Raw genomic sequence first — 25,098 nt, 5'->3', positions numbered from 1 at the left:
TATACATCATTTTATAGAAACGTGACTCCACTGGAGAAAAACAAACGTGACAGAAGTGAAGTTTCTTGTGTTTCTGAATGTTAAATAGAGCTGTAAGTTATACATTTCTAGACATTCAATATTTAGTTTTAGAGGAATGTTTTACAAGAGAGATATGAAGAGAGATAAAAAGGTTTGCAATAACTATATATACACAGTCAAAAATGCCAATCAGGGCTGAATAGAGATATAGTTATATTTTGAAATAATAAAACATTTACAATCTCGCTATTTTAAAATGCTGCTTTATTCTACAGTCATTTCATTACAGTACATTAAAAAAGAGGAAAATCTGTTTTCAGTTTTTGGACTTCTTTAATGTTTGATATTTGCTGAAATATTGAATCCTTTTTAACATTTATTGAAATTAACCCTCCTGTTGTGCTCAGGTCAAAGAAGGACAGAAGGAAGGACAGGAGTAAGGAGGAAAAGAGGAAGGAAGGAAGGAAAGAAGGAGGGAGGGAGGAAGGGAGGGAGGGAGGGAGGGAGGGAAGGAAGGAAAGGAGTAGGGAGGGAGGGAAGGAAGGAAAGGAGTAAGGAGGGAGGGAGGGAGGAAAGGAGTAAGGAAGGAAGGAAAGGAGTAAGGAGGAAAGGAGTAAGGAGGGAGGGAGGAAGGAAGGAAGGAAAGAAAGGAGTAAGGAGGGAGGAAAGATGGAAGGATGGAAGGAGGAGGGAGCAAAGAAAGAGGGGAGGAGGGGAAGAAGAAAGGAAAAATTAAAGAAAGAGGGAGGGAAGAAGGAAGGAAGGAAGGAACAGTCAAAAGAGAGATGGGTCAATTTGACCCGGGAGGACGACAGGAGGGTTAAACCATGCGAAAATTTTAAAGGTGGAAAAAACACTATTTGATGGAGCTGTTAACAACTCATAGACATCTGAAAAGTGACCCTGACTGCAAACTGCTTCTTGTAAGACATCAAAAGACAAAAAGGTTTCATCTTTAACAATGTGTTGTATTTTAAAAGCTTGTTATATTAACCACGTGTCAAATATGCATCTGAAAAGTAACTAAAGATATCAAATAAATGTAGTGGAGTGGAAAGTATAAAGTTGTGTAATATGGAAATACACAAGTCAAGTTCAAGTACCTCAAAATTGTAGTTAAATACAGTTTCTTTCCAACATTTATATATAGTGATAGAGTGATAATATGCTATATAGATTAGTGTAATCTAAGTTTGCTGTAGTGATGCTGTTCTGTATTGATAAACTTGGACTTACATTAATGAGGATTCACAGATTGTACATATATATATTAAATACAGGTATAATGATAGGAATAAAGACACACAAGTTTGTTTATTTCAGCTTTAATGTGTGTGACCCCAGATTTAAGGTAACATGAAACTAAAGGGAAGCAAACCTAACATATCTTTCTAGAGAGCAAACATCTGCTGAATGAAGACCACAGAAAGCAGATTAGTATCTATAAAGTTTCACCTCTACCCCTCAATGTTTTATGTGCAGAAGACTATATTCAGGGGGATTTTTGTCAGTCCTTTTTTTACTGTGATGTGTTGGTGAGGTGTATAATAACAGGAAACATAAAAGTGAGTAATTTAAAATAGTTTATAACAGTATATTATTCCCAAATATAACTACATTCCTATCCCTGTATTGTAAAACCTTCCTCTTAGTTTTTTATTATTTCTAGAAATGCACATAGCTTATAGCTCTATTTAATAAAAAATAGTTGGAGTTCTTTTTGTAAGAGAAAAAAAATGCTAATTATCCATAAAGTCAAGTCTTCATCTGAAATGTAGCCTGACTAAATCTGTCAGATAAATGTAGTGGAGTAAAAAAGTACAATCCTTCCCTCTGAAATGTAGTAGAGTTGAAGTATAAAGAAGCATCAAATGTAAATACTCAACACATTTTTATAGAGTAAATGTACTATGTCTTCCCTCTTAGGTGTATTTATGTTGTTTTTGGTAGTGATTAGTGTGACTTTGCTACTGAACCACAGCTTTTTATTGTCTATTCATGAGTTGAAATCAATTAAAAGAAGCTATAGGCTACACACTGATTTTTATAAGATACCAAAAAGATTAAAAACCACTAGTTTCCTCTTTTTTTGTCTATTCATGAGTTGAAATTAAATTCAAATAAGCTGTGGACTTGTTTCTTCTTCTTTCTTTTTTTATCCAGATGTGATGCTCTGTCCTCCTAATTGTCCTGTCATCCAGATGTCAGCTTCACATTTCATCCCTTACAGCCTCTCCTCTGTCCTCTTTTCACTGCATTGCCCACATTCCCCCTTTTTTCTTCATGTTTTTTTTTTTTTTACCCACACGACCTTGTTTTCCAACATGGATGCCGAAAAACCTCCACCACACACATACTCTCTCTACTACTACACCTGCTGATTATATCGCAGAGGAGCACACATTTAAACCACATCCTGCGTGCACACGGAGCCTAACAAACCTCATTATATGCCAAACCTTCAAATATCTTATTTCAATTTCAGTCAAACAAAAAAAAAAAGCCCCAGTCGACGACACAATAACGCAACCCGACGCGGAATGGCGGCTGCTAAAGGGGCCCGTGAAGCTGAATAAGAAATGACGGACGTTGGGTTCGACCAATCAGAGAGAGCGTTCGGAGCATTCTAGCCAATCGCTGCGCCCAGATGGAGGATGGGGCGGGACATGTGCTGCAGCCACACATGTTCCTGGTGTGTGTGTGTGGACTGAGCATTTCCTGCACTGGTGCATGGTGGTCGAACAGGAGGAATTGTTGGAAATTTTTTCGGAGGTTAGTATATAAATTGGTTTTTTTACCCAGTGTGCATTATTCCCACACAGCCATCTCCATGTGTGAGAGAGAGGGAGTGTTGTGTTGTGTCTGTACTGCAGGGATTTAACACACAGAGCGAGGATTTATACTTTAGCATTTTAAAATATCAAACTTGGACAAACCCTGCATGTTATCATTAATTAGCTCAGCTTGTTTGCTGCTTTTTTAAAGAAAGGCGGTTGAATAGTGGCTCCGTGGAGATAGTTAGCTATACTTACAGCTGTCATGCTAAACACACAAAGGCTTAAGATGTTAAATATAACCTGTTATTACTCTGTTTAAGCTTTATACTCTTTAATAGAGTGTGTTTTTTATTGCAGCTAAAAGAGACAGTCGTGACAGTTAGCATGCTACTGTTAGCCACCATGAAGTTAGCTTCTCACTCGTAGTTAAGGGAAGCCTCAATAATGACATTTAGCAGCTTATTATTGGCTTTTTTAAATAACTTATACTTGTGGAAAAGGTGTTTAGACATCGCAAGTGTTTAAACTCACTCCTAAGATGTATAATATTTTAATTTAGCTGATGAAAACTGACTTAAAAAAGGGGTTTCACTGCGATTTCACTGCTTGTTTTTTAATCTCCACCCAGAATAGAAACAATTATACTTATATTAAACTTGTCACATCAGGATTAGATTAATAAACAGACTCCAGGGAGACATTAAAACACAGTTTCACATTTGTGACATCTTTTATTTTGTATAGGAAAACAATATAAAAAGGGCGATTTCACTGCTTATTTTTGGATCTCCACCCAGAATAGAAACAATTATACTTATATTAAACTTGTCACATCTGGATTGTATTAATAAAGAGACTCCACAGACTCATTAAACATTTGTTTTACTTATGAAAAATAGCAAAAAGGGCGATTTAACCTGCTTTTTTCTTCCTTATGAGCAATAATAATGCTACTGGATGCTTGTGCAATAACAATCTGAGCCTGGCATCATTGCAATATTATGAATTTATCTCTTTATTCTTTATATATACTGTATTTATTCATTTATTGATGTGTATTGGTTGTTAAATGAATCTCTAGGGCTGTCATAGGTAATTTTGTTGTGCTATATAATGACAGTGTTTTACCAATCCAGGCCACATTACAGCAACTCCAACTAAATAGTTGAGCTTGTCAAACCTGGACTATATTATTATTGTTATTATAATATTATTATTATTATTATTATTATTATTAAGAAAGTTTGACAATTATACATATAATTGTGTCTGATCTAGACTTGGTTTGGATGTGGAAAAGCAGTGAAATCTCCCTTTTTGTCTTTTTTATAAGCAAAATAAATGTGAAAGTGTGTTTAAACAATGTTAACACTTTTGGTACGATGTCTAACACTTTCTCATAGCTGTAAGTGGTTAAAAAAAACAAAGAAAACACCGGATAAGAGCTGCTAAATATAATTATTTATGTTTCCCTTAACTTTTCCCTTAACCCTGAGTCTGAGGCCAACTTCAGCGTCATCTCCTGTATGACACATCGTTTAGGCGGCTGCAGCTGAGATCTGTCTGACTCCTCAAACATGCTGTCAGTCGGCCACAGCTGAGCCGGACACTACAGTTATTTATTATTTAATCTTTTATTACCAAGAAGACAATTATGGTAAGTCATAATTGTGCTACATGCTTGCTAGGAACGCTTTATTCAAACTAATAAAACTTAAAGTAAATCATATAAAGACACTTGGGATGAATCAGCAAAGCCTGTAGCTGTCCTGGTTAGATGACACTGCTGCATATTTTATTCATATTGACTATTTCGCCTATAAAACATATATATATAAATAACTCTACCTATGAGAACATTTACTTCTGCATATATTTTGACAAACTTTTTAATTTCTACATCCACAAGTCAGGTCATGTATACAGCAGTCAAAGTACTGTAATACTCATAATATAGGCTATATAGAGCTTTTATTTTGTACTTGTTAACTGTTTTACTTGTTTCCTGCACTGCTGTAACATGAAAATGTCCTCTCTGGGGATCAATAAAGTCTTATTTAATGGTAGCGACATGTTATTGCAAGTGTGTTTTATGTCAGTAGTGAATGCAGTATAAAGTTATGTAGGGCCAGAGACCCCGAACATCTAGTAATTTACTGTGTGTCAACTGCTTTATGTTAATTTAATATAAAATGTGCCTGTATATGAACCAGTAAAGCACAATGAAAGGATGAGAGGACCTTAAAATGACACTTTTAGACTTTTCATTCATTCTTCTTCTTCTTCTTGAAGACCTGAGGGCAGCAGACTTACCTTTCAATTGGACTTTATTTATTTATTCATTAATCTGTCTTTTATTTTAATTTTCTTGATTGTTTTCCTCTTCATAACCCAATTTTTATTGTCTGGTTTTACTTCATCACATTTCTTTTTAGTTGTTCTCTTATCTTTTTCCTTTTTCCTAACATTTCTGGTGTTACCCACTTTATTCTATGATAACATTTCCTCACTTCCTGTTTTTATTGAGTCTTTTATTACCTTTTTATTTTATTTGGGTTTTCTTAAATTTAAAATTTTTAACCTACATTACATTTCTAGCTATGTAAAGCACTTTGTGTTACATTACGATGTATGAAAAGTGCTATACAAATGAAGTTTGATTAATTTATGGATTGATTATTTCAGTTTTGTGTGTTTTTAAATGTTATAAAGTCCCTTAATTTATGTGTTTAATCAAATTATCATAGACACAAGTTTGGAGTCTGTGTATTCTCAGTATAGAACATCTATACACAGTGTTGAAAGAGAACAGGCAGTTTATTTATGCTTTTGAAGTTAGTATCTGCCTCCTCAGCGCTTCTTACAGTATATCAGTGTGTGTGTCTGTGGGGTTTTTTTTTCTTATCAAGCCAAAAGCCTTACGTGTGTGTGTGTGTGTGTGTGTGTGTGTTTCCTGCGTCTGTCATTACAGCAGCTGAAGCATGCTCTTGGCCCAGATAAACCGGGACTCCCAGGGAATGGCAGAGTTTCATGATGCTGAAGGGCAGCCGGTCACTCTTTGTCTCACAGAGGCCGTGACGGTGGCGGGTAAGCTACGTGTCATTGTTACAACAACATTTAGTTTTCTAACGTTTAGACTGCGACACTCTTTGAGAAGCCCAGCCTGCTAAATTATTCAGTTAAATCGATTCACATATTCTTGTTGTTGTTGTTGTGTCACTGCTGAATGAATAGGATAAGATGATTTATTAAAGGGATATTTAAGTATTGCTCCACAAAGTAAGTACATAACAAATGCATAACATGATTCTTAAATGCTATATTCTATGCTTATGACTTTATTTATGTAGCACAAAACACAGTCGTGCTTTACACAATAAAGAGAAATCAGAATGATGATAAAAATGTCAATTATAAGCATCTGCTATATACTTTATACAGCATGACATAAAGATAAACCAATAGTTATTACATAAATAGTAACTACAAAAGTGTATGTGACACAACTATAAATAAAGCAAGAAGATAAGAAGGTAATTACAGTAGTAATAATAATTAAATACAATAAGTCAGTGTGTATTTATAATAGATACTGAAGTGAAATGTTGCGTTTAGAGCTGTCTGTCACTCTGAAGTCGACTTGTGCAGCCATAACACGATGTTATCTTTTAGCTGACAATTAAAATATCAATTATATATACATCATTCCCTAGATGGCGATCAGATGGAGAGCATGGACACGGTGAGCCTGCAGGCTGTTACTCTTGCAGATGGATCCACTGCGTACATCCAACATGACTCCAAAACGGCCTTTTCAGACGGGCAGATTATGGACGGTCAGGTCATACAGCTGGAGGATGGTTCGGCGGCCTACGTTCAGCATGTATCGATGCCTAAAGCAGGTAAAAAACACACAAAGCCCTGCAGTTTATAAGAAAGGATATCATTTGATTACATTACATGCAGCATATGAGTCTGGGATGATGGGAAGCAGTCATTTATTTGTATTCTATCTATGTTTATTACGACTTCAAGCATACACAGAGATGTCCAAAAATCAACTGAAGCAGAAAACTAGTCCCCGTTGGTGAGGTAGTTGTGTCTAACATGTTTTTCCTGTCGTAGGAGGGGACAGTTTACAGCTTGAGGATGGACAGGCAGTGCAGCTAGAAGACGGGACAACAGCCTACATCCACACACCCAAAGGTAAAAAAAAGACATAGTTGAACATCTCTTGCTTCATTTTCTTGAGATGTTAAACTACCTGTTTCTTCTTCTCATTAAACTCTGTCTAATTTCTGTAATTTTATGTTAAAACATGCCAACATAAAGGATCCAACTAATTAAGACGCTAACATTTTTATTTTTAATCAATCGGAGAGTGATGAAGAGGTTTAATTGAACATTTTAGTGTTCTTGCTTTACCTCTACCTGTCATGTCTGCCTCTCTATAATGCTGTTGGACAACCTCTTAAAAAGTGGTGTTGCAGTAATCTGTTACTGTTAGCTAATCAGTCAGTCTATGAACATTAGGTGTGTTTATTATCATGTTATACACTCATTTTAAACTCAACATACAGTGTCTTGTGGCTGCTTTCAGCTCAGATCTGTTTCTGTCAGTAACCCAACCTAAATGATGTTTGGCTATTTATTCACAGAGGACTGTATAATACATTACTAATAACTAATTACTAAGAGCATGAGCTCATAAGATTTCCAAACCTTTGTTTCCACCTGTCCTGAGTGATTTTATATAGAGAAACAGTTATTAAGTCTTCCATCCTCCCTGAATAAACAACCACCTATGATTTCATACTGGACCTCAGCCCAGTTTCCCCCGTTCGATTCCTCTCTCTACATCCTTCTCCTTATGTTTGTTCAGATGCTTACGACCAGAGCGGCCTGCAAGAGGTGCAGCTGGAGGACGGCAGCACCGCCTACATCCAGCACACAGTACACATGCCCCAGTCCAACACCATCCTGGCCATCCAGGCCGATGGTACCATCGCAGACCTGCAGGCCGAGGCCACAGCCATCGACCCCGAGACCATCAGTGTACTGGAACAATACACCACCAAGGTAAAGGTGCTGGATTGATTCTCGATTTGCTTTTATTGCCTTGATATACACATTTAGTTTAGTTTTTATATTTTTTTTCCTTTGTCTTGGAATAATCTTTTGATGCTTTACTGCACATCCTAACATAATACATAACACCAGCTGCCTTTAATATAAAGTGTCCGTTCTCCTTCCTGTCAGGTGGAGAACATAGAGAACCCCTTGGGGTCCTTTGGCAGAGTGGAAGCAGACAATGGCGTCCACATGCGGGTAGAGTATCCTTCTTTTCCCTCCCCAGACTTTTTAATCCTTCGCTCAAGTACAACACCGGGTTCTTACTCATGTTCGTTGTCTTTCAGATTGTCTTGCAGGGTCAAGACAACAGGCCAGGGCGGGTCTCAAATGTAGGAGAGAAGTCTTTCCGCTGTGAATATGAGGGCTGCGGAAAGCTCTACACAACTGCCCACCATCTCAAGGTAAGCGTGGACGGCTGTGTGTATGTAAATGTGGTCCTTTGTGTGCTTGTTCTTACTCTAATGTGGGTGGATATTTCCTTTTCCATTTTCTTTCATGATGTTGTCAGCTACTTGTTTACTTTTTGCCTCATTGCTGAACATTTCTGTTTGTTTTCCCGCAGGTACACGAACGCTCCCACACTGGAGACAAACCGTACGTCTGTGACTATCCAGGATGTGGGAAGAAGTTTGCAACAGGTAGTTAACTTCTGTGTTTAACTTTTCACACTGGGCAGTCTCATTTAATTTAAAGCCTTATACTAGATTAACATTTAGGCAGTAGAGTAGAATATCATTCACCTCTATATTCTTGAAAAAACCCCAACATTTACTCTGATTTCTTTGGTATTTTATGAGTTAACTCTATGACAGAAATGCATTAATTACCATAGTGTCGTTCTAGACTAATTATCATTTTGAAATCAGCATAAATATGACGTGTTGAGGTGCTCTCATGTGGCTAAAACAATATTTACTATGTTAATCCCAGTAACATTGCAAAAGGGAGTTTTTTTCTTGCCACTGTTGCTCATGTGGGAATGTTGGGTCTCTTTAAAGTTAAAACCTGAAGAGTTTGGTTTAGAACCTGCTCTATGTGTAAAGTGCCTTGAGATAACTCTGTTGTGATTTGGCGCTATACAAATAAAGATTGATTGATTGCACACATGTATATAATCTCAAGAATTTCTTATTTATTGCAGATTTATTTACACAGACATTGTTTAGTGTGTATAGTATTTTATTTTATTTCACTTATTTTATCCCTTTCACCCTTATGTACCTACTGCCAATTTGAATTTCTATCAATAAAGATCACTAAAGATACAGTTTATCTTATCCTACTGATTAGACATAATGGTTTAGCTGAATGTGAATGATGAAATGTTTGTTTTTCTGGTGATTTAAAGGGTACGGACTGAAGAGTCATTCACGCACACACACTGGGGAGAAGCCATATAGATGTCAGGAGTTGAACTGCTGCAAGTCTTTCAAAACCTCCGGAGACCTTCAAAAGCACACGCGGACTCACACAGGTACACAGCCGCACCCAGGAATTCACTCACCAGTCATAATTATGTTGCGCCACGTGTCTGAAAAGGTTTAAATGTCTCATCATGTGTCATAGGTCTGGCACAGATACAGTTTAACTACAGTTTGCTGCTGCAGGGAGCTGAAATCGTGACTGTTAGTTTGACCTCGGGGCCTTTTTGTCTAATAAAGAAGTCACTGAGCAATGTGCAGCTGAGATTATGTTATTTTGGTCCCGCCGACTTTTTGAAACGACACAGATTGTGATGCAGCGTTACGATTGGCCGAACAAATTGCAAGGTTTTGTTGGTTGGATGTGGAGAGTTGAATATTTCCACAGAGCCACAAAAGCGCTGGAGGAGTGTTCAGGCATGTGGTCAATAGAAGAAATATGACACCAAGATACTGCTGTTTGTTTTTTAACACATGATTTTTGTTGTTTTATTCACATTAGTTTTGAATATTGCATTATTGCCTGCTAGAATAGAGTATATTTCAGAGTCTATCACTTCCTCAAACGTTTTTCTATACTTCATTTTTTAGTTCTTATCAAGTCCATACAATAAGTTTTAGCATAGTGTTGCAATATAAATCTTATTTTTAAATGATTGCCCTTTAAAATGGTGATAAATAATCAATATTCATTCATTATAATAACAATCAAATAACAATGTGTAATGTGGTCATGGGCTCATAGTGATTAACCTACAGTTAATTCGGCCTTGACTGTACCTACTCTACCTAATGTTTAGCTGTCTAACTCCAACTTTACCGGTTTGGTTCTCTCGCATCACTTTCATAGTGTTATTTTCAGATGCAGCAGGCATCTGTTTTCAGAGAAAAAGCTCAAAAATCCCCACTGTACACCACCTGCTCAGCACCAAACAGGAAACAGACAGAATTAGCACATGGTGGACATAGTGGAGCATTTAGCAGCTAAAGAGTCAGATGTTTAAAGAGAGTTAAAAAAGAGTGAATAATAATGTTGCTGCTGAACTGCTGGATGTGTAAATATGAAACTGATTGCTAACAAATGCAATATATTAATTTAAAAGGTAATAATGTGTCAGTGTTATTTTCACAACTTGTTTCCGCTGCTCCCAAGTGGCACAAAAAAAAAAAAATCAAATAACGGACATTTAAACCCTGACTTTTCTCCTCTATGTCTTGTGTCCTGTCTCTTGTGCTGCAGGAGAGAAGCCTTTTAAATGTCCAGTCGACGGCTGCGGCAGGTCGTTTACCACCTCCAACATCCGCAAAGTTCACATCCGAACACACACCGGAGAGCGGCCGTACTATTGCTCCGAGCCGAGCTGCGGACGGTCATTTGCCAGTGCCACCAACTACAAGAACCATATGAGGATTCACACCGGTGAGCCCTTTAACATTACTCCCTGGCTTTTTATTTGCTCTCGTTATGAGTCAGGAAGCTGAGGTTTAGTGACATCTTATACTAATAAAGAAAAAAGAAACCTTAATATATATTGTCTGACTATTCTTTGCCTACTTTTCCAGGAGAGAAACCGTATGTGTGTACTGTACCTGGCTGTGAAAAGCGCTTCACAGAATACTCCAGCCTTTACAAACATCACGTGGTTCATACACCGTGTAAACCTTACAACTGCAACCACTGTGGGAAAACCTACAAGCAGATCTCCACGCTCGCCATGCACAAACGCACAGCGCACAATGACACAGAGCCCATCGAGGAGGAGCAGGAGGCCTACTTTGAACCCCCGACAGGTCAGGGTAAATTAAGCCACAGAAAGAGTTTTTACTAAAGATTTGATAATATATACATTAGATTAAAAAAGTATCATCATCATCATCAGGAAACAGTTAAAATCCTCTCTTCTTAATGCAGACGCCATCGATGACCCCAATGTGAGCTACACGACAGCGGTGGTCGAGGCAGACGACTCCGGCTCGGAGCAGATTCCTGTAGAGGCCTCAGACATAATTGGTCAGCAGCACGTTGCCTTGGTAACGCAGGAGGACGGAACACAACAGCAGGTAATGGAAATGTTAAAAGCCATTCCTCGTTAAACATTCGTAAAGTCAATGTTTGAAACACTATTTTGAATCCTGCATTATTTACATCGATGTTTACAGGCTGGCTCACAGTCTTCTGCTGCCCTGCATTTGCTGCTACATTGCTGCTTTTTTGGGGGCTTTACAGCCACCTGTAGATCATTTGAATAGTTTGAAAACATTTATTTAGGAGCCATTATCAGCTGTATGTGTGCGTTTGTGTTTACGATATAATACGATACAATATGATATACTATACTATACATACTGTAGTGAAATTTGTCTTGGACTCAAATGCTGTGCACATAAATGCCTCCAGAGTTACAGTAAACAAACAACAACATAAATTACACATAACGCAATATTGCACTCACCCCATAATAAAACCCCATGAGACCATTGCACAATCCTCACAGCCTCAAGCAGCATTATTTAAAAGTTTGAGAGGTCGGCACAAATGAGTTTCTAAAACGGTTGATGGTGGGGGAAGGCTGTATCGTCTGCCAGGGGGCAAAAGCTCACATTCTGTGTGGAGGATATGTGATGGGTCAGTCATTATCCTGCGAGCTCACCACAGAACAGACTGCTCATACATGAACTGGAGAAGCTGCTATTCATTCTCCCCCATCACCCTTATGGCAGTGTGTACAAGACGTGCAAGCTTCACAGTGAGGTTGCCGTGCCATGCTGACACTCCATATCTAACTAAGCTCTCTAGAACAGCCTGATAAAATAAAAACATAATTCTCTGGTACACACCATACACTCGTACATATGTATATACGTCCAACTTGCAGGCGGTGCTGCCTTGTTTTGGGTAAAGTGAGAGTTTTACTGGAGTGGTTAGAGCGCATGCCACGTAATCGCAGCGTCCCTGGTTCGAATTCGGCTAGGGACCTATGGTGCAGGTCATTCCTCCCTCTCTCTCTCTCTCTCTCTCTCTCTCTCTCTCTCTCTCTCTCTCTCTCTCTCTCTCTCTCTCTCTCTCTCTCTCTCTCTCTCTCTCTCTCTCTCTCTCTCTCTCTCTCTCTCTCTCTCTCTCTCTCTCTCTCTCTCTCTCTCTCTCTCTCCTTCCTGTTGGCCTCTCTGCCAGATACTATATAAATAAAGGCAAAAAAGCCCAAAAATATTGATGCTTTTAAATGAAGTAATTATTTGTATAAGTGCATTTAAATACACTGTAGTTGGATGAAATATTTAATATTTATCATTCTTTACACCATTTGACATTTTCAGGAGCATTCAGTCTTACTTTTGGTAAAGAATGGTGCAATTGTCATTTCTAATCACATAAAACCAACAAAAATACAAAATTAACATTTTAACAAACCTGATGCTGCTTTTAACTTTTTATGATGTTTTTGAATTGCTCATCTTGGCAACCCTTATTTGTCACTGACTCATATACCTTTGTGGACATTTCTGAACTGTTGTAAAGAGTTGTAAAAAAATCTGAACTTTGACCTTCTACGCCCCTCACGTTTACTGGAAGCACACGTCATTATATATCCCGCAGCCTCAATAGTCACTACAGCGTTCAAGTACGTGTATGACATCACCTTTGTTCATGTGCATCCATGTGTGTGCACAAGACAAACAAAACAGTGACTCACTCCTGAAATAAAAGCTCCATAACGCTACCAGAGCTCGGGAAGTCCACAGGGTGGCCAATTTTCATGTTGTCATGGTAATGAGAAAATCACATCCCAGTTAAACAACAGCTCTGTATCAAACAAACACCTGATTGGCTGACTGCTGTGCTGTTTTACACAACCTGGAGGCATTTATACTACTACTGTACTACTACTACTACTTCTAATACTAATACTACTGCGACTACAGACTGGTTTATAATTACAAGTGTACTGTTAGTTGAAACTCAATCTTCTTCCCTCTTCCCTCTGTATTGTTTCTCATATCAGGTCAGCATCTCTGAAGCAGACTTACAAGCTATGGGTGGCACAATCACCATGGTAACCCAAGAAGGCACAACCATAACCATCCCGGCCCACGAACTGGCGACGCAAGGTGCTCACGCGGTTACCATGGTAACGACAGACGGCTCAGACGAACAGGTGAATAATTGTCCAAGTTCTCAGTAGACTGTAGAAAAATGTTGTTAGACTGCTGTGATTTTTTTTTTTGTATAGAGGACTCTCTAAGTGATGAACTCCACCATCTTATAGCCATGTTGAAGGTTTACAATGCTTCAGCAGTTAAAGAGGACATATCATGCACATTTCCAAGTCTATATTTTCATTCTGGGCCCTACTGGAATTTCTCTAGATGATTTACAGTTCATTATTTACTGACCCTTATTGCAGCCCCTCAGTTCAGCTTCTGTCTCAAACAGGTCGTTTTAGCTCCTCTCTTTAAATCAGGCTTGTGACTGGAAGGTGATTAGTTCAATCCCCAGACCTGCAGGGTAAACCTGAGAGGAGAAAATTGAAAAAGCAGCACTTGTCCCTTCCTCATTACCACTACTGAGGTGCCCTTGAGCAAGGCACTTAACCCTAGCTGCTCCAGTGGCTGGCAGGTCAAACTGTAGTTGTTCCGGGAGCGTGATCAGGACATTCCTGCCAAAAAGAAGCTGTCTCTCAATAAAACTTCCCTGATTAAATAACGGATTCAAAAAAATCCCCCCTCCCCATTGGGCCCACTCTATTGTGATTTATTAGCTTCTGGAAATCCCCCAGCAGACTTCCACCGCTCCGGAAGCTACGTAAACAAACAATAGTAGTCAGATTTTGCTTATTTTTCCCACTCTTCACTCAAAATGGAAACTTCTCTATATATCCAATCCAAAATATGCTCTGAAGAAGCCCTGACTTTTGACTTTCAGGGAGCACTTTCACCTAGTTTCTAACATTATAACAATATGAATGACAGAAAAATCACAAAAAGCATGATATGTCCCCTTTAATAAATAACGTAATTAATTAGATGACTGGGACAAACTGTAACAAACTAGTCAAACAGCTTCACCACAGCGTGTATTATATTCAGGTATGTGTCCATTATTGAACTCCTGGTGGACATTGTTGATCGCATCAGATGTTTTTTCTACTAATTGATTTGTAACTTAACACCAAACCTGTGATCTGACTACGATTTCTCTGTCTCCCTCAGGTGGCCATCATGGCCCCAGACATGGCCTCGTTCCAAACTGTGGAGGAGGCAGGCTACAGCCAAGAGCAGGATGACATTCATCCAGTCACGTTATTGGCCACATCTAATGGCACTCACATTGCTGTGCAGGTTGGTAGACCGACCCCATGGGAGTGAATAGACTGGTGGGGTGAGTCGCAATCTGTGAATTTGTTCAGTTCATGAAGCTGAGGACACTGTGTCGTTTAAATGCCGAAAATGTGATATTTTTGAAAATGGGGAGGCAGAAGAGGCCTCTTAAATTCATAAATATCACTTAGAGACTGGATGTTAAGCCCACAGATTCTACTTTGATCCCCTTTTTGCTTTGACTGAAAACACTTAGTGTTCTGTTGTATTCATGATACTGGCAGGAGTTTCAGTCAGGACTTAAATTAGTCTCCCTAAATAACCCCTCCCCAGATCCCACCCTCTTTAGCTATTTGTTCAAACACTTTGCAGAAGATCATGGGGAGGTGGGATTCAGCTGGAGGGGGGTGTAGATGTGTTGCCACCCTCCTGCTGGTGCATTTCATTAGGGATCAAACTAAACCGAAACTTGCAAACACAGGATGTGTGAGTTTACATGTAATCCAAATTAACAATGATCCGCTTTTTCTGCAAAAAAAAAAGAAAAGAAAAAGAGGAAACCAACGCTTTAATAATAATTTACAGTTGTGGTTTTATGTGGGATTTTATTTTATTGCCTTGACATCTGAACAGAAGCTTATCACTAAGACCAGAAGGAAATTTGTGGAATTTTTCATCCATTAATAAAGATTTAGTAATGCCAAACATTCATTGTTTCTGTTTCAAACCAATTCAAAACATTTTAGAAACATAATAATCTGGTTTATTATCACAAATATATGTGATCTAACAATAAATTACATGATTCAATAAAATCTAAGTAGTATGTTAACTATTTAAAACCCCTGAGGGCAACAACCACATCAAAGGCAGGTCTGATGACCAACCTTTATTTATCCTAAGGAACAGTTTCCATTTACCCCCTTCTGCTCTCTCTGTCATGGTAATTACAAAGCAAACACTCTTTTCCAACCTTTTTCCACCATGTGACAGTCATCAATGAAATTCAGCAGCCTGACAGCATCAGAGGTGGTATTGTCTTATTTTAAAAGGGTGGCAGAGCACATAGATTTAATCAGTAGTAATGATCGATTAACAGTAGTTAAGAGTATGTCAGTAAATGTTTGTTTAATGGACATTGTCTTTCTTTCCTCTGCAGCTCAGTGATCAGCCTTCACTGGAGGAAGCCATCAGAATAGCATCAAGAATACAGCAAGGGGAGTCACCCGGCCTAGATGATTGATGGACACATTATGGACTATGATTTAGGTTCAAAACCATCTGAATTGGACTTTATCTGCAAGAGAAATCACGAGTCTTCCTCCGAGGCTTTTTTCCACAAAAGAACTTAGCTTTTATCTGTACATAGGATTTTGATAACTGGAGTTCCGCTATGCTATTTTGTCCCTCAACCAAACAGATGGAAGGAGGGGAAAAAATGCTTTCTAATGTTTATGATGCACAGTGCAATGTACAGCTAATGCTATTTCTAATAAAAAAAAATGATTGTGTGATTATTTGACTGTATTTGATTTTGAACACCTGAGTCCCTGTTATACTTTATTCACCTTTACTGTTGTTCAGCTGCAGCAGCACATAGTAAAGACTACATGAGGAAAATGTAAAATATAAGTCAATCATTAAATTAAGGGATACATAACACAATATCTAATGTTTAACTACTGATTAATGAATACTACTTTTAAGTGTCTTGCAAAATATGTGCAACTTGAGACAAAAAATAACTTTAAACATGTTCTGAAGCACTATAACAAATCAATATGAACAATGTCTTTAAAGGTTGATGTCATGGGTACAGACGTGCCTTTGATGTGTGTTATCAGCTATCTGCCTTATCAAAAACTCCTGATAAGAGACAGTGGTGGCTACCAATTTCACTTACATAATATTCTACTGTAAATGGGAGAGCATTTGTATTCACCACCATTTTTAGGCAGTGGCTGAAACACTACATTTACTACTGTATTTAAGCACAATTTGGAGGTCTTTTACTTCAGTGATTTCTACTTTTCATTACATTATGCATTCAGTCCACTACTTTTCTGAGGCACATATTGTACTCATTACTCCACTCATTACACCTATAGTTACAGAAATTACAATGGCAGCTATGATTAAAGTCACTAGTATATAAAGTGGTTAAAATTGCTCAGTATTAACAAGCTACAAAAATACAGTTATGTTGATGGATAAGTAATATAAAGTTGAATAATACACTAAGTCAAAAAGAACATGTCTTCCAAATGAGTAAAACATACTGTTATTTAACTTCATTTTCTTACAATACTTAGTCTTAAATATGAATGTGATGTATTTGCATGGTTATATGGTTATATTTTATGAAGATAAAGATCAGAATATTTCTCTCACCTATTTTTCATAAAATATCTTTATTTCATATTCCAAAATCTACATGAACTAATGAATACATTTGCAAATGAGAGATAAATCTTCATAAGAAATGATCTCCCTAATACATCATGTCAGTATCCATGAAAAACAGTTGAACTTAGATCTTGGTGCTTAATGGTTACACTTAACCCTAACAGCTGAAAACATTTGTTAGAACATTTAAAAAGTTATCAAAAAGTAATCAAATGTAAAAAAATAGTTAAATAAGTTATTACATTTCAAATAGGGTAACAATGAGTCATCTGTGACCTATTACATTCCCAAAGTTGCCCTCCCAACCCTGATTATTTATAGCCTAGGTTATTATGTAATGGTTTTACTGGTCCAGCCCATATGAGTTCAAATTGGGCTTGGATTTAAAATGAGTTTGACACCTCTACTTTGTGTGTTTGTGTGAGTGAAATGTGCATTTAGTGGAATGAATGTTATTTATCTAGTTTTATCATTTTTACTGTTACATTGTCCTCACTTGGTGCAATGAAATTTCGTAGTATATATATAGTTGTTTTTTTGTTTTTTTTTTACAATGACAATAAAAGGAATCTTGAATCTTAAATCACGTGTAAACCAATATATCAATTAGGTATTTACGGGTCAGTTAACTTTGCTCCTTGTTTTGAGCCGCGACCCGCCTTCTTTGATCAAGCCGTCTCTCCATAATAATGATAATGTGCGCATTGTTTTCGGTGTCGGTGTAAAAATCGAAGACACATCAAAGAGAGTCGACTTCGCGCCAGATTGTTGCTCCGCCGAGTATGACGCAACGCGTTCTGGAACCCCCACCCCCCCTTCTGGAACGCCCATCTTTCAAATTCTCGAAGCGCGCTCTGATTGGCCGCCCGGGGGCCACGTGACCAACGGTCGCGGGAAGTCCTTTGCCACGCGCGTGATAGGAAGAGGCTAGTTCTTGACTCATTCAAACTTTTTTTTTTTTGTAAACATTGGTGTTGTGCGTTTTATTGCGGTCCAGACGGGGTTTTTTTATGCTTGTCGGTGACTAAACCGAGAAGGCACCAGCTGATAGCTTCGGTGTTTGTGTTTTTTTAACTTTTACACCGACTTTTGGACGTTTGGTTTACGGGGTAAAAAAAAAAAAATCAAGCTACTCCCGGAGCTCGTTTTCTCAGCGTTGGATGGATGGGCGTGTAGCAAGTTAGCAACAACAACTTTACTTTTTCTCGCATGTTAGTGGTGCTTTAAACCACTTTGGGACACTGTATTTATTTAAAAGTAGTATAAGTTGACTAGCTTTTACGAGAAACGCCGCAGCAGTCGGTATTTGGGGGTCCAACCGCGTGTTTTTCACCCATCGACGCCACCACCGGGGTTTAAATCCTACACACACAAAATGTCGAGCTACAGTCGCCATCGACACGGATCGCCCTCTCCCAAATCTCGACCGATCCGACAGAAATTACAGTTTGCATCCAGCGACGGAGAGGACGAGCCAATCGAGGATGTTAATAACAGCACCGGGGGAGAGTCTGGCTTCACGGAGCTCGACTCTCCGGTGCCAGTGAGACGAGGAGGAGACGCCGCCGCAGATAAGCGACTTGAAGGCAGCAGCAGCCCAATGCACCACGATGAGCTTTGGGACGAGGAAGGTTTTGGATCTCCGTCTCATCTACGGTCTCCGAGCTGCAGCGGGCTTTTTGCACATTGCTCGCCGTCACCGAGGAAAGCTTCACGGTTATATTCACCGGAGAGATCCTACGTGCAGGACGACGGAGAAGAAGGATCCAGCTCCCCGATCCCAGACTGCCCCGACACACCTCCGCACAAAACTTTCAGAAAACTCAGACTTTTTGACACACCGCACACACCAAAGGTTAGTATTTCTCTACAAAACAACCTAAATTAATGTTATTAATGTTGCAAGAGTCATATAAAATAAGTTAGTGGCTTCTATTTATTTAACATCCAATCCACTATAGCACAGTTTTGACTAACACGAGGTTTTTCCAAAGTGCTGCGCAACAAGATAAAACGTGTTTAGTTTGAATTTGGAGGATGAATCGTTGAAGGAGTGAGTTTCTTTTACAGATCATGCCACTATTGCAACTAAAGAAACACAAACATAATAAAAACAGTCACTCCTAAAGTGTCCAAGAGTTATAATAATATATTACACTAAAATCAAGCCTTTTTGTGATCTTAATTCACATACAGATTAGAGTGAAATCTTCTCTAAAAGTGTCTTGAACATGTTAAATCTTCTTGAAACATGTGGTTTTTGGTGTTTTTGGATAGAAAATGTCACCCAAGCTTACACAAACAAATCCAGTTTTTTGAATTAGGTACTCATGTGGCAGGTAACGACCCAGTGACCCACTTAAAGTGCAACTGTACTATTACATAAAGCTGGTACTGTAGAGTCAAGCCAGCCAAGCTCAGTTGATGATGTGGAGTTTGAAGTATGTCTGGGCATGTCTTTTAATGCTGTTCATTGCATTACTCAGCATTTTATTCAAATATACACAGTCCTCTTTTCTTATGTAAGAACTACCAAACATTAGTTTTTCACTTTTTTAATCAAGTTTTCCGGCTACTGTTTGCATTGTTAATCTTTAGTCTTTTCATTTCAAAGCTCTAAATCTTTCTCTCTCTCTTTTTTTTTCTTTTTTCTTTGCAGAGTTTATTGTCCAAAGCCAGGAGCTCCGGCCCAGGATCTTCCAGCAGGAGAGTTGCCCTGTTCAAGAATGTGGAGCCTTCAGCAAAGTCAATCACAGACAGCAGCAGGAGACAGCAAACTCCCCTAGTCAACTTTAACCCCTTCACCCCCGACTCCCTCCTCATCCAGTCGGCCACACAGCAGAGAAACAACAGGAAGAGGGCACACTGGAATGAGTAAGTTGCACAGATGGAGTTGTTTTTTCAGGCTGGCATAGTTAGATATACTTTTGTCCCAGAATCTTTAATGTCGTTAATTGTGCAGAAATAAAAGCTGCAGATTGTCGTACTTTTCAAAGACAAGCTGCCGTTAATATTCTGGTTTACAACCTCGGTCAGTTAATGACATGGCAGAGCCGTGTTGGACACCCACACCTGTTATCTTGAACACAGATCAAAACCCCATTGTTATAATAACCAGATTCGTTAAAGCCGTTGACTAAGGCCAGAGGGGTTTGGCCGAAACCCAAGACCTCATGGTTACTGGTGAACTCTGCTCGTGTGCTTGTGAACCCCCTCCTCCCCCCCTGTGCTGCCCCCTGCTGTACAGAATGCTAACCAACACCTCCTATTGTCTCTAAACTTTTCAGCTCATGTGGAGAAGACATGGAGGCAAGTGACGGTGAGGGAGAGGAGGAAATCCTGCCGCCCTCAAAGGTAATTAAGAGTTTCTGTCAGATTTGCATTAATTACTTTTTCATTTAGGAGTTTTAGTTTGTTTTTATTAGAGGACCAGTCTGATCTTTGAAGATGTTCTGAAGATAATTTCTAAACCTAAACATGTAATAAAAGCACAAGCAACAATTGAATGTAATAAAATACACTATAAATAGTTCAACCATACAAACAAACAGGTATTGATCTAAATACCAGACAGTCATCAGACACATTACACCATAATATATGAGTCATAAGTTTAAAGTCCAAAGGTGAAATGACTACATGTCGTCATTTCATTTCTTAACTCATCTCTCTGGAATGTGGATGGATTAAGTCTCTTTTCTTGCCAAAAAACACTGGAATCCATCTCTAACTTTCTGCTTTTATTCTCCAGTTTCTCTGAAATGCTTCATTAGCATTTTTTTACTGAAACCAGCTCAACCACTGGCTTTGCTTGCTTTCACTGATTATGCAAACTAACCCAGGGTCCTAGTGGATCCTTAAATTAGGTTTTTGATATTCAAAGTCTAAAAATGTCTGGGGTTTTAGGCATTAACAATTATATTTGTTCAGTTTCTATTATTTATCATTATCTGATTATTTTACATAAACCAACCAATCAACTTAATAATTAAAGTAAACAATAATCACTATAATGAAACTAATCATTAGTTGTAGTCCTATATAACTTAGTTCAGAAGTAAGGTCTTAAAAGTCATTACATTTGTACTTAAAAAATGTGCAGGTTCCCTATATCTAGTGTACAAAAACCTGTAAAACAACTGATGTGATATGACAGGTTTTTCAGTGGAAATCAGATTAAACTCTTCTCTCTCTTCCTGTTTTCTGCAGAGGATCACCATGATGGAAAGCAACATGATGTCCCGGTACGTCTCAGAGTTCCTCGAGTTGGAGAAAATCGGCTGCGGGGAGTTTGGTGCTGTTTTCAAGTGTGTGAAAAGAATCGATGGCTGCATCTACGCCATCAAGAGATCAAAGAAACCTCTGGCGGGATCAGTAGACGAGTAAGTTTACTTTCTTTTGCTCTAAAGTACACTTCTTTTTGGGAGATTGCAGCCAGATGTTTGGCTTCCGGTGTGCATAAAAATGTGAAAGAAACAGTGTAAACAGGACACAATTTTGTTTATCAACTACTTACAAGACATGTAATTCTTTAAACTATCATTTAAATTTGATAAACACATGATTTTGTAGTAGTGATCACTTTTAAAGTCTTGTATGTAATGATTTTGAACGGAGCTTGTTGTAAAATTCCCCTAAAGTTTCCCTAAAGTGATTCATGTGCTCCCTTGCATAAACAGTTGATTAAAATGTACTGTAAGCCTTTGAGGTGCCGGTTTATCCTTATTTTTAACCACAAAACTTTCCTCAGATGTGTGTTTTAATTAAAGCGGTCTGTTCCCCTACTCCACAGGCAGAACGCCTTGCGGGAGGTGTATGCCCACGCGGTGCTGGGCCAGCATCCCCACGTGGTGCGCTACTACTCTGCCTGGGCGGAGGACGACCACATGCTCATCCAGAACGAGTACTGCAACGGTGGCACGCTATCCGACGTCATCGCCGAGAACTACAGACGCCTCAGTTACCTGTCGGAGCTGGAGCTCAAAGATCTGCTGCTGCAAGTCACACGAGGCCTCAAGTACATCCACTCTACCTCCCTGGTGCACATGGACATCAAGCCAAGTGAGTACTTCAGGGTGTAAAATTAGTGTTCGTTTTTGTTCCTGCCCTTGAGAAAGAAATGTAATAAACTAATTGTGGTAATAATTATAGTAGGGCTACAACCAACAATTATTCTCATTATAGATTAATATGCTAATTGTTTTCTCAATGAATCATTTTGTGTGTAAAATGCCAGAGATTAATGTATATGTCCTGTTTTGTTTGATCAATTGTCCAAAACCCAAAGAAAAGCACTTTATCACCGTGTTTATATCACTGAGAAAAGCATTAAATCAACAATTGAATTGATTATTGTCTGGTCAGAAACTAACAGGAAATGTTGATGTCTTCTTGTTCCAGGCAACATCTTTATTTCACGTAAATCCGTAGCCAGCTGTGGTGAATGTGACGAGGACGAAGGTTTGACCACCAGTGTAATTTATAAAATAGGTAAGCTGCTTCTGCTGTTTCTTTCTGCATTTTAGTTTTTACCTCTTGTTTTAAAAGCCATTTTTATTGTGCTCACTGAAAGATAATGATAAAACCTTAGATCTAAAATATCTGTTTCTTCTTCCAGGTGATCTCGGTCATGTGACACGAGTGAACAATCCACAGGTGGAGGAGGGTGACAGCAGATATTTGGCCAATGAAGTTTTACAAGAGGTTCGTCATCTTTTTAGAACGTCTTTCACTTTTTTAAAGAGTCAAGCTTCAACAAATCTCATTAACTTCTCTTCTGATTTTGTTTGTAGGACTACAGTAGCTTGATGAAGGCCGATATCTTTGCTCTAGCTCTGACTGTGATCAGCGCCTCGGGGGCCGAGCCTCTGCCCACCAACGGAGACAAATGGCACGAAATCCGGCAGGGAAAACTCCCCGCCATTCCCCAAGTGCTTTCTCCAGAGTTTCTCAGTCTTCTAAAGGTAACAGCTGACGCTTAGTTTGCCTTTCTTTTGAATAATAACTGTGTGTCCCCTGTCAGAGGATGTCCATAATTGTTTTTGTTGATTGTATTAGATTTTTTTTTAAGATTAAGGCCTTGAAGGAAATAAGCATTTTAACTAGATTTAGTTAATGGAAATCATTAGAAGCTGAAACAGTTCATTGTTTGGCAGCAATTTAAATTGTACTAGGCAAAATTACTGTTTTTGATTTTGACTAAAGCAATTTTAAGGAAAATAACAACCACCAACTTTGCAAATATGAATATTTGCTGGTTTATTTATTTGTTGAAGCCCCATAAAGAGATTTTTCTTTCAAATGACAGTTTTCAGTTTCTTCCCTACTTGAAACTTACTTTGTCCCCTCATGTTTTTCAGCTGATGATTCACCCTGACCCAGCTAGAAGACCGTCAACCTCTGACCTCATCAAACACCCGGTACTCTTAACTGCTGCCAGAATGAGCGCAGACCAGTTGAGAGTCGAGCTCAACGCGGAAAAGTTCAAGAACGCTCTGCTCCAAAAGTAAGTGTACAAAGTTTGATTACGTAGATAAAATGTTTGGACAACTGCTGAAGCTAAAAATGAGCAGTACAGTCTGTTCTCAGTATGAATCTTCTGCGCCAGGATAAACAGCATAAATCTGTCAGCGACCCTGAGCTTCTAGCCTCATTAATGATTAACCCTCACCGTTTGTTTCCTGCAGGGAGCTGAAGAAGGCTCAGATGGCACGAGCCGCAGCAGAGGAGAAGGTTTTATCCACAGACAGGATCCTGACCCGCTCCACAGTCCAGTCCAACCCCAGAACCTCCAGACTCATCGGCAAGAAGATGAACCGGTCGGTCAGCCTTACCATCTACTGAGACTTTAACCCACCATGACAGGAAGTGAAACACGTGGGAAAACACATGGACTTAAAAAATAAAAATCAGATCTGTTGAGTTTATAAACAGTCTTTTTTTTGGGGGGTGGGTGGGGGTTCTTGTCGAGGAGGACCCCTCCTGTCGGTTGTGGTTTGGGCGTTTTTCCGCCCAGTTAAAGCTGTAGACTGTTGCCACACTGAACACGGACGTCATCTCGATAGACTTTCTCATTGCCAACACAGTTCAGCCCTGTTGTCCAATGAACTGAACTCATTCATCGAAGGTAGTTACGATACCTTTCCACACTCTCTCATTCCTTTTTTTTTTTTTTTTTTAAAGTTTGCATAGACGGCAGACACACTCTCTCCGTTTCTTGGCCTTGCACTTCCTTCGACAAAGCCGAAGCCTGTTTGGCAGCGGATTGAATAAAAAGCCGCAGTGAAGCTCTCCCTCTCTCTATCTTCAGTGTGAATGTACTTGCCGTAGCCGAGCGCACCTTACTGCCTGTCAAATGCCTGATGCTGGGTACCAGAAGATCCGAGGACCGACGACGACGATTTCTGTTTGTGTAACGGAGCACTTTGGAGGCATCGAGTGGAACTTTTTTGTTTGTAAAGAAGAAGAAGAAGAAAAAGAAAAGATAAAAACCTGCTGCTATTGATGTTTTGTGTGTATCAGGGTTTTGGCCGATTTCAGGTTGGATCGTTCCAGGTCGATGTCATTTGGCTCTTATTTTGAAGTAGCAGGAGTCCATTTTTCCCCCTTCGGTTTAAATGTCCGTTTTTTTGTTCTGGTCAGATGGAAAAAAATGGATCATGCCATTTTCGTGGAAGAAATAATCCCAGCTTGTTTTTGACAGTACCAAAAACCAGTGAGCTACTCATTATCTGTGACGTTTTGAATTGATCCATAGTGTTTTTGATTTTCCTGATATTGGTGCTGCCAGCCCTGCCTGTAGCATTAGAACAATCATTGTCCTGTTCTTTGATTTCTCATTTGTTCTGTTGTACTTCTTTCTTTTTTTCCCCTCCTGCTGTCGTTTCCATGATGCTCGTCTTCACAATTATTGTTTAGGAACATATTCCTCATCTTTGTTGTTCTCCTAACACACAAAAACCCTTTTTTCCTGTTTGTAACCTTGTAAATATGTTCTTTTAATAAATTCTCACCATCTACACTTT

General features: G+C 38.9%; 2 protein-coding genes across 4 annotated transcripts; both read left to right on the top strand.

Moving 5' to 3' along the window:
• Positions 1 to 2,665: 2,665 nt before the first annotated feature.
• Positions 2,666 to 16,129, top strand: znf143b (zinc finger protein 143b). 3 transcript variants are annotated; one of them, XM_053319560.1, is made up of 15 exons: positions 2,666 to 2,793; positions 5,770 to 5,885; positions 6,512 to 6,700; positions 6,924 to 7,004; positions 7,681 to 7,877; positions 8,058 to 8,126; positions 8,216 to 8,332; positions 8,494 to 8,569; positions 9,280 to 9,405; positions 10,593 to 10,772; positions 10,916 to 11,143; positions 11,265 to 11,413; positions 13,354 to 13,506; positions 14,561 to 14,689; positions 15,828 to 16,129. In XM_053319560.1, exons 2-15 carry the CDS (start codon positions 5,780 to 5,782, stop codon positions 15,909 to 15,911), a joined length of 1,884 nt encoding a protein of 627 aa, XP_053175535.1. In that variant the 5' UTR covers positions 2,666 to 2,793; positions 5,770 to 5,779; the 3' UTR covers positions 15,912 to 16,129. The 3 variants fall into 3 exon arrangements, with proteins under 3 accessions (XP_053175535.1, XP_053175534.1, XP_053175537.1); XM_053319559.1 differs by having other exon boundaries at positions 10,916 to 11,149; XM_053319562.1 differs by having other exon boundaries at positions 10,916 to 11,149; positions 14,561 to 14,729.
• A 2,263-nt stretch (positions 16,130 to 18,392) lies between these two features.
• wee1 (WEE1 G2 checkpoint kinase) lies at positions 18,393 to 23,952 on the top strand. Its single transcript, XM_053318977.1, has 10 exons — positions 18,393 to 18,929; positions 19,734 to 19,948; positions 20,362 to 20,428; positions 21,284 to 21,456; positions 21,867 to 22,135; positions 22,475 to 22,564; positions 22,692 to 22,777; positions 22,867 to 23,037; positions 23,434 to 23,579; positions 23,761 to 23,952. Exons 1-10 carry the CDS (start codon positions 18,450 to 18,452, stop codon positions 23,915 to 23,917), a joined length of 1,854 nt encoding a protein of 617 aa, XP_053174952.1. The 5' UTR covers positions 18,393 to 18,449; the 3' UTR covers positions 23,918 to 23,952.
• The last annotated feature ends 1,146 nt before the right edge of the window (positions 23,953 to 25,098 follow it).

This window comes from Scomber japonicus, chromosome 5 (genome assembly GCF_027409825.1).
Source record: "Scomber japonicus isolate fScoJap1 chromosome 5, fScoJap1.pri, whole genome shotgun sequence".
Classification (NCBI taxonomy): domain Eukaryota; kingdom Metazoa; phylum Chordata; class Actinopteri; order Scombriformes; family Scombridae; genus Scomber; species Scomber japonicus.
The sequence above is the reverse complement of the archived record's forward strand: the minus strand, read 5'-3'. Positions and strand labels throughout refer to the sequence as shown.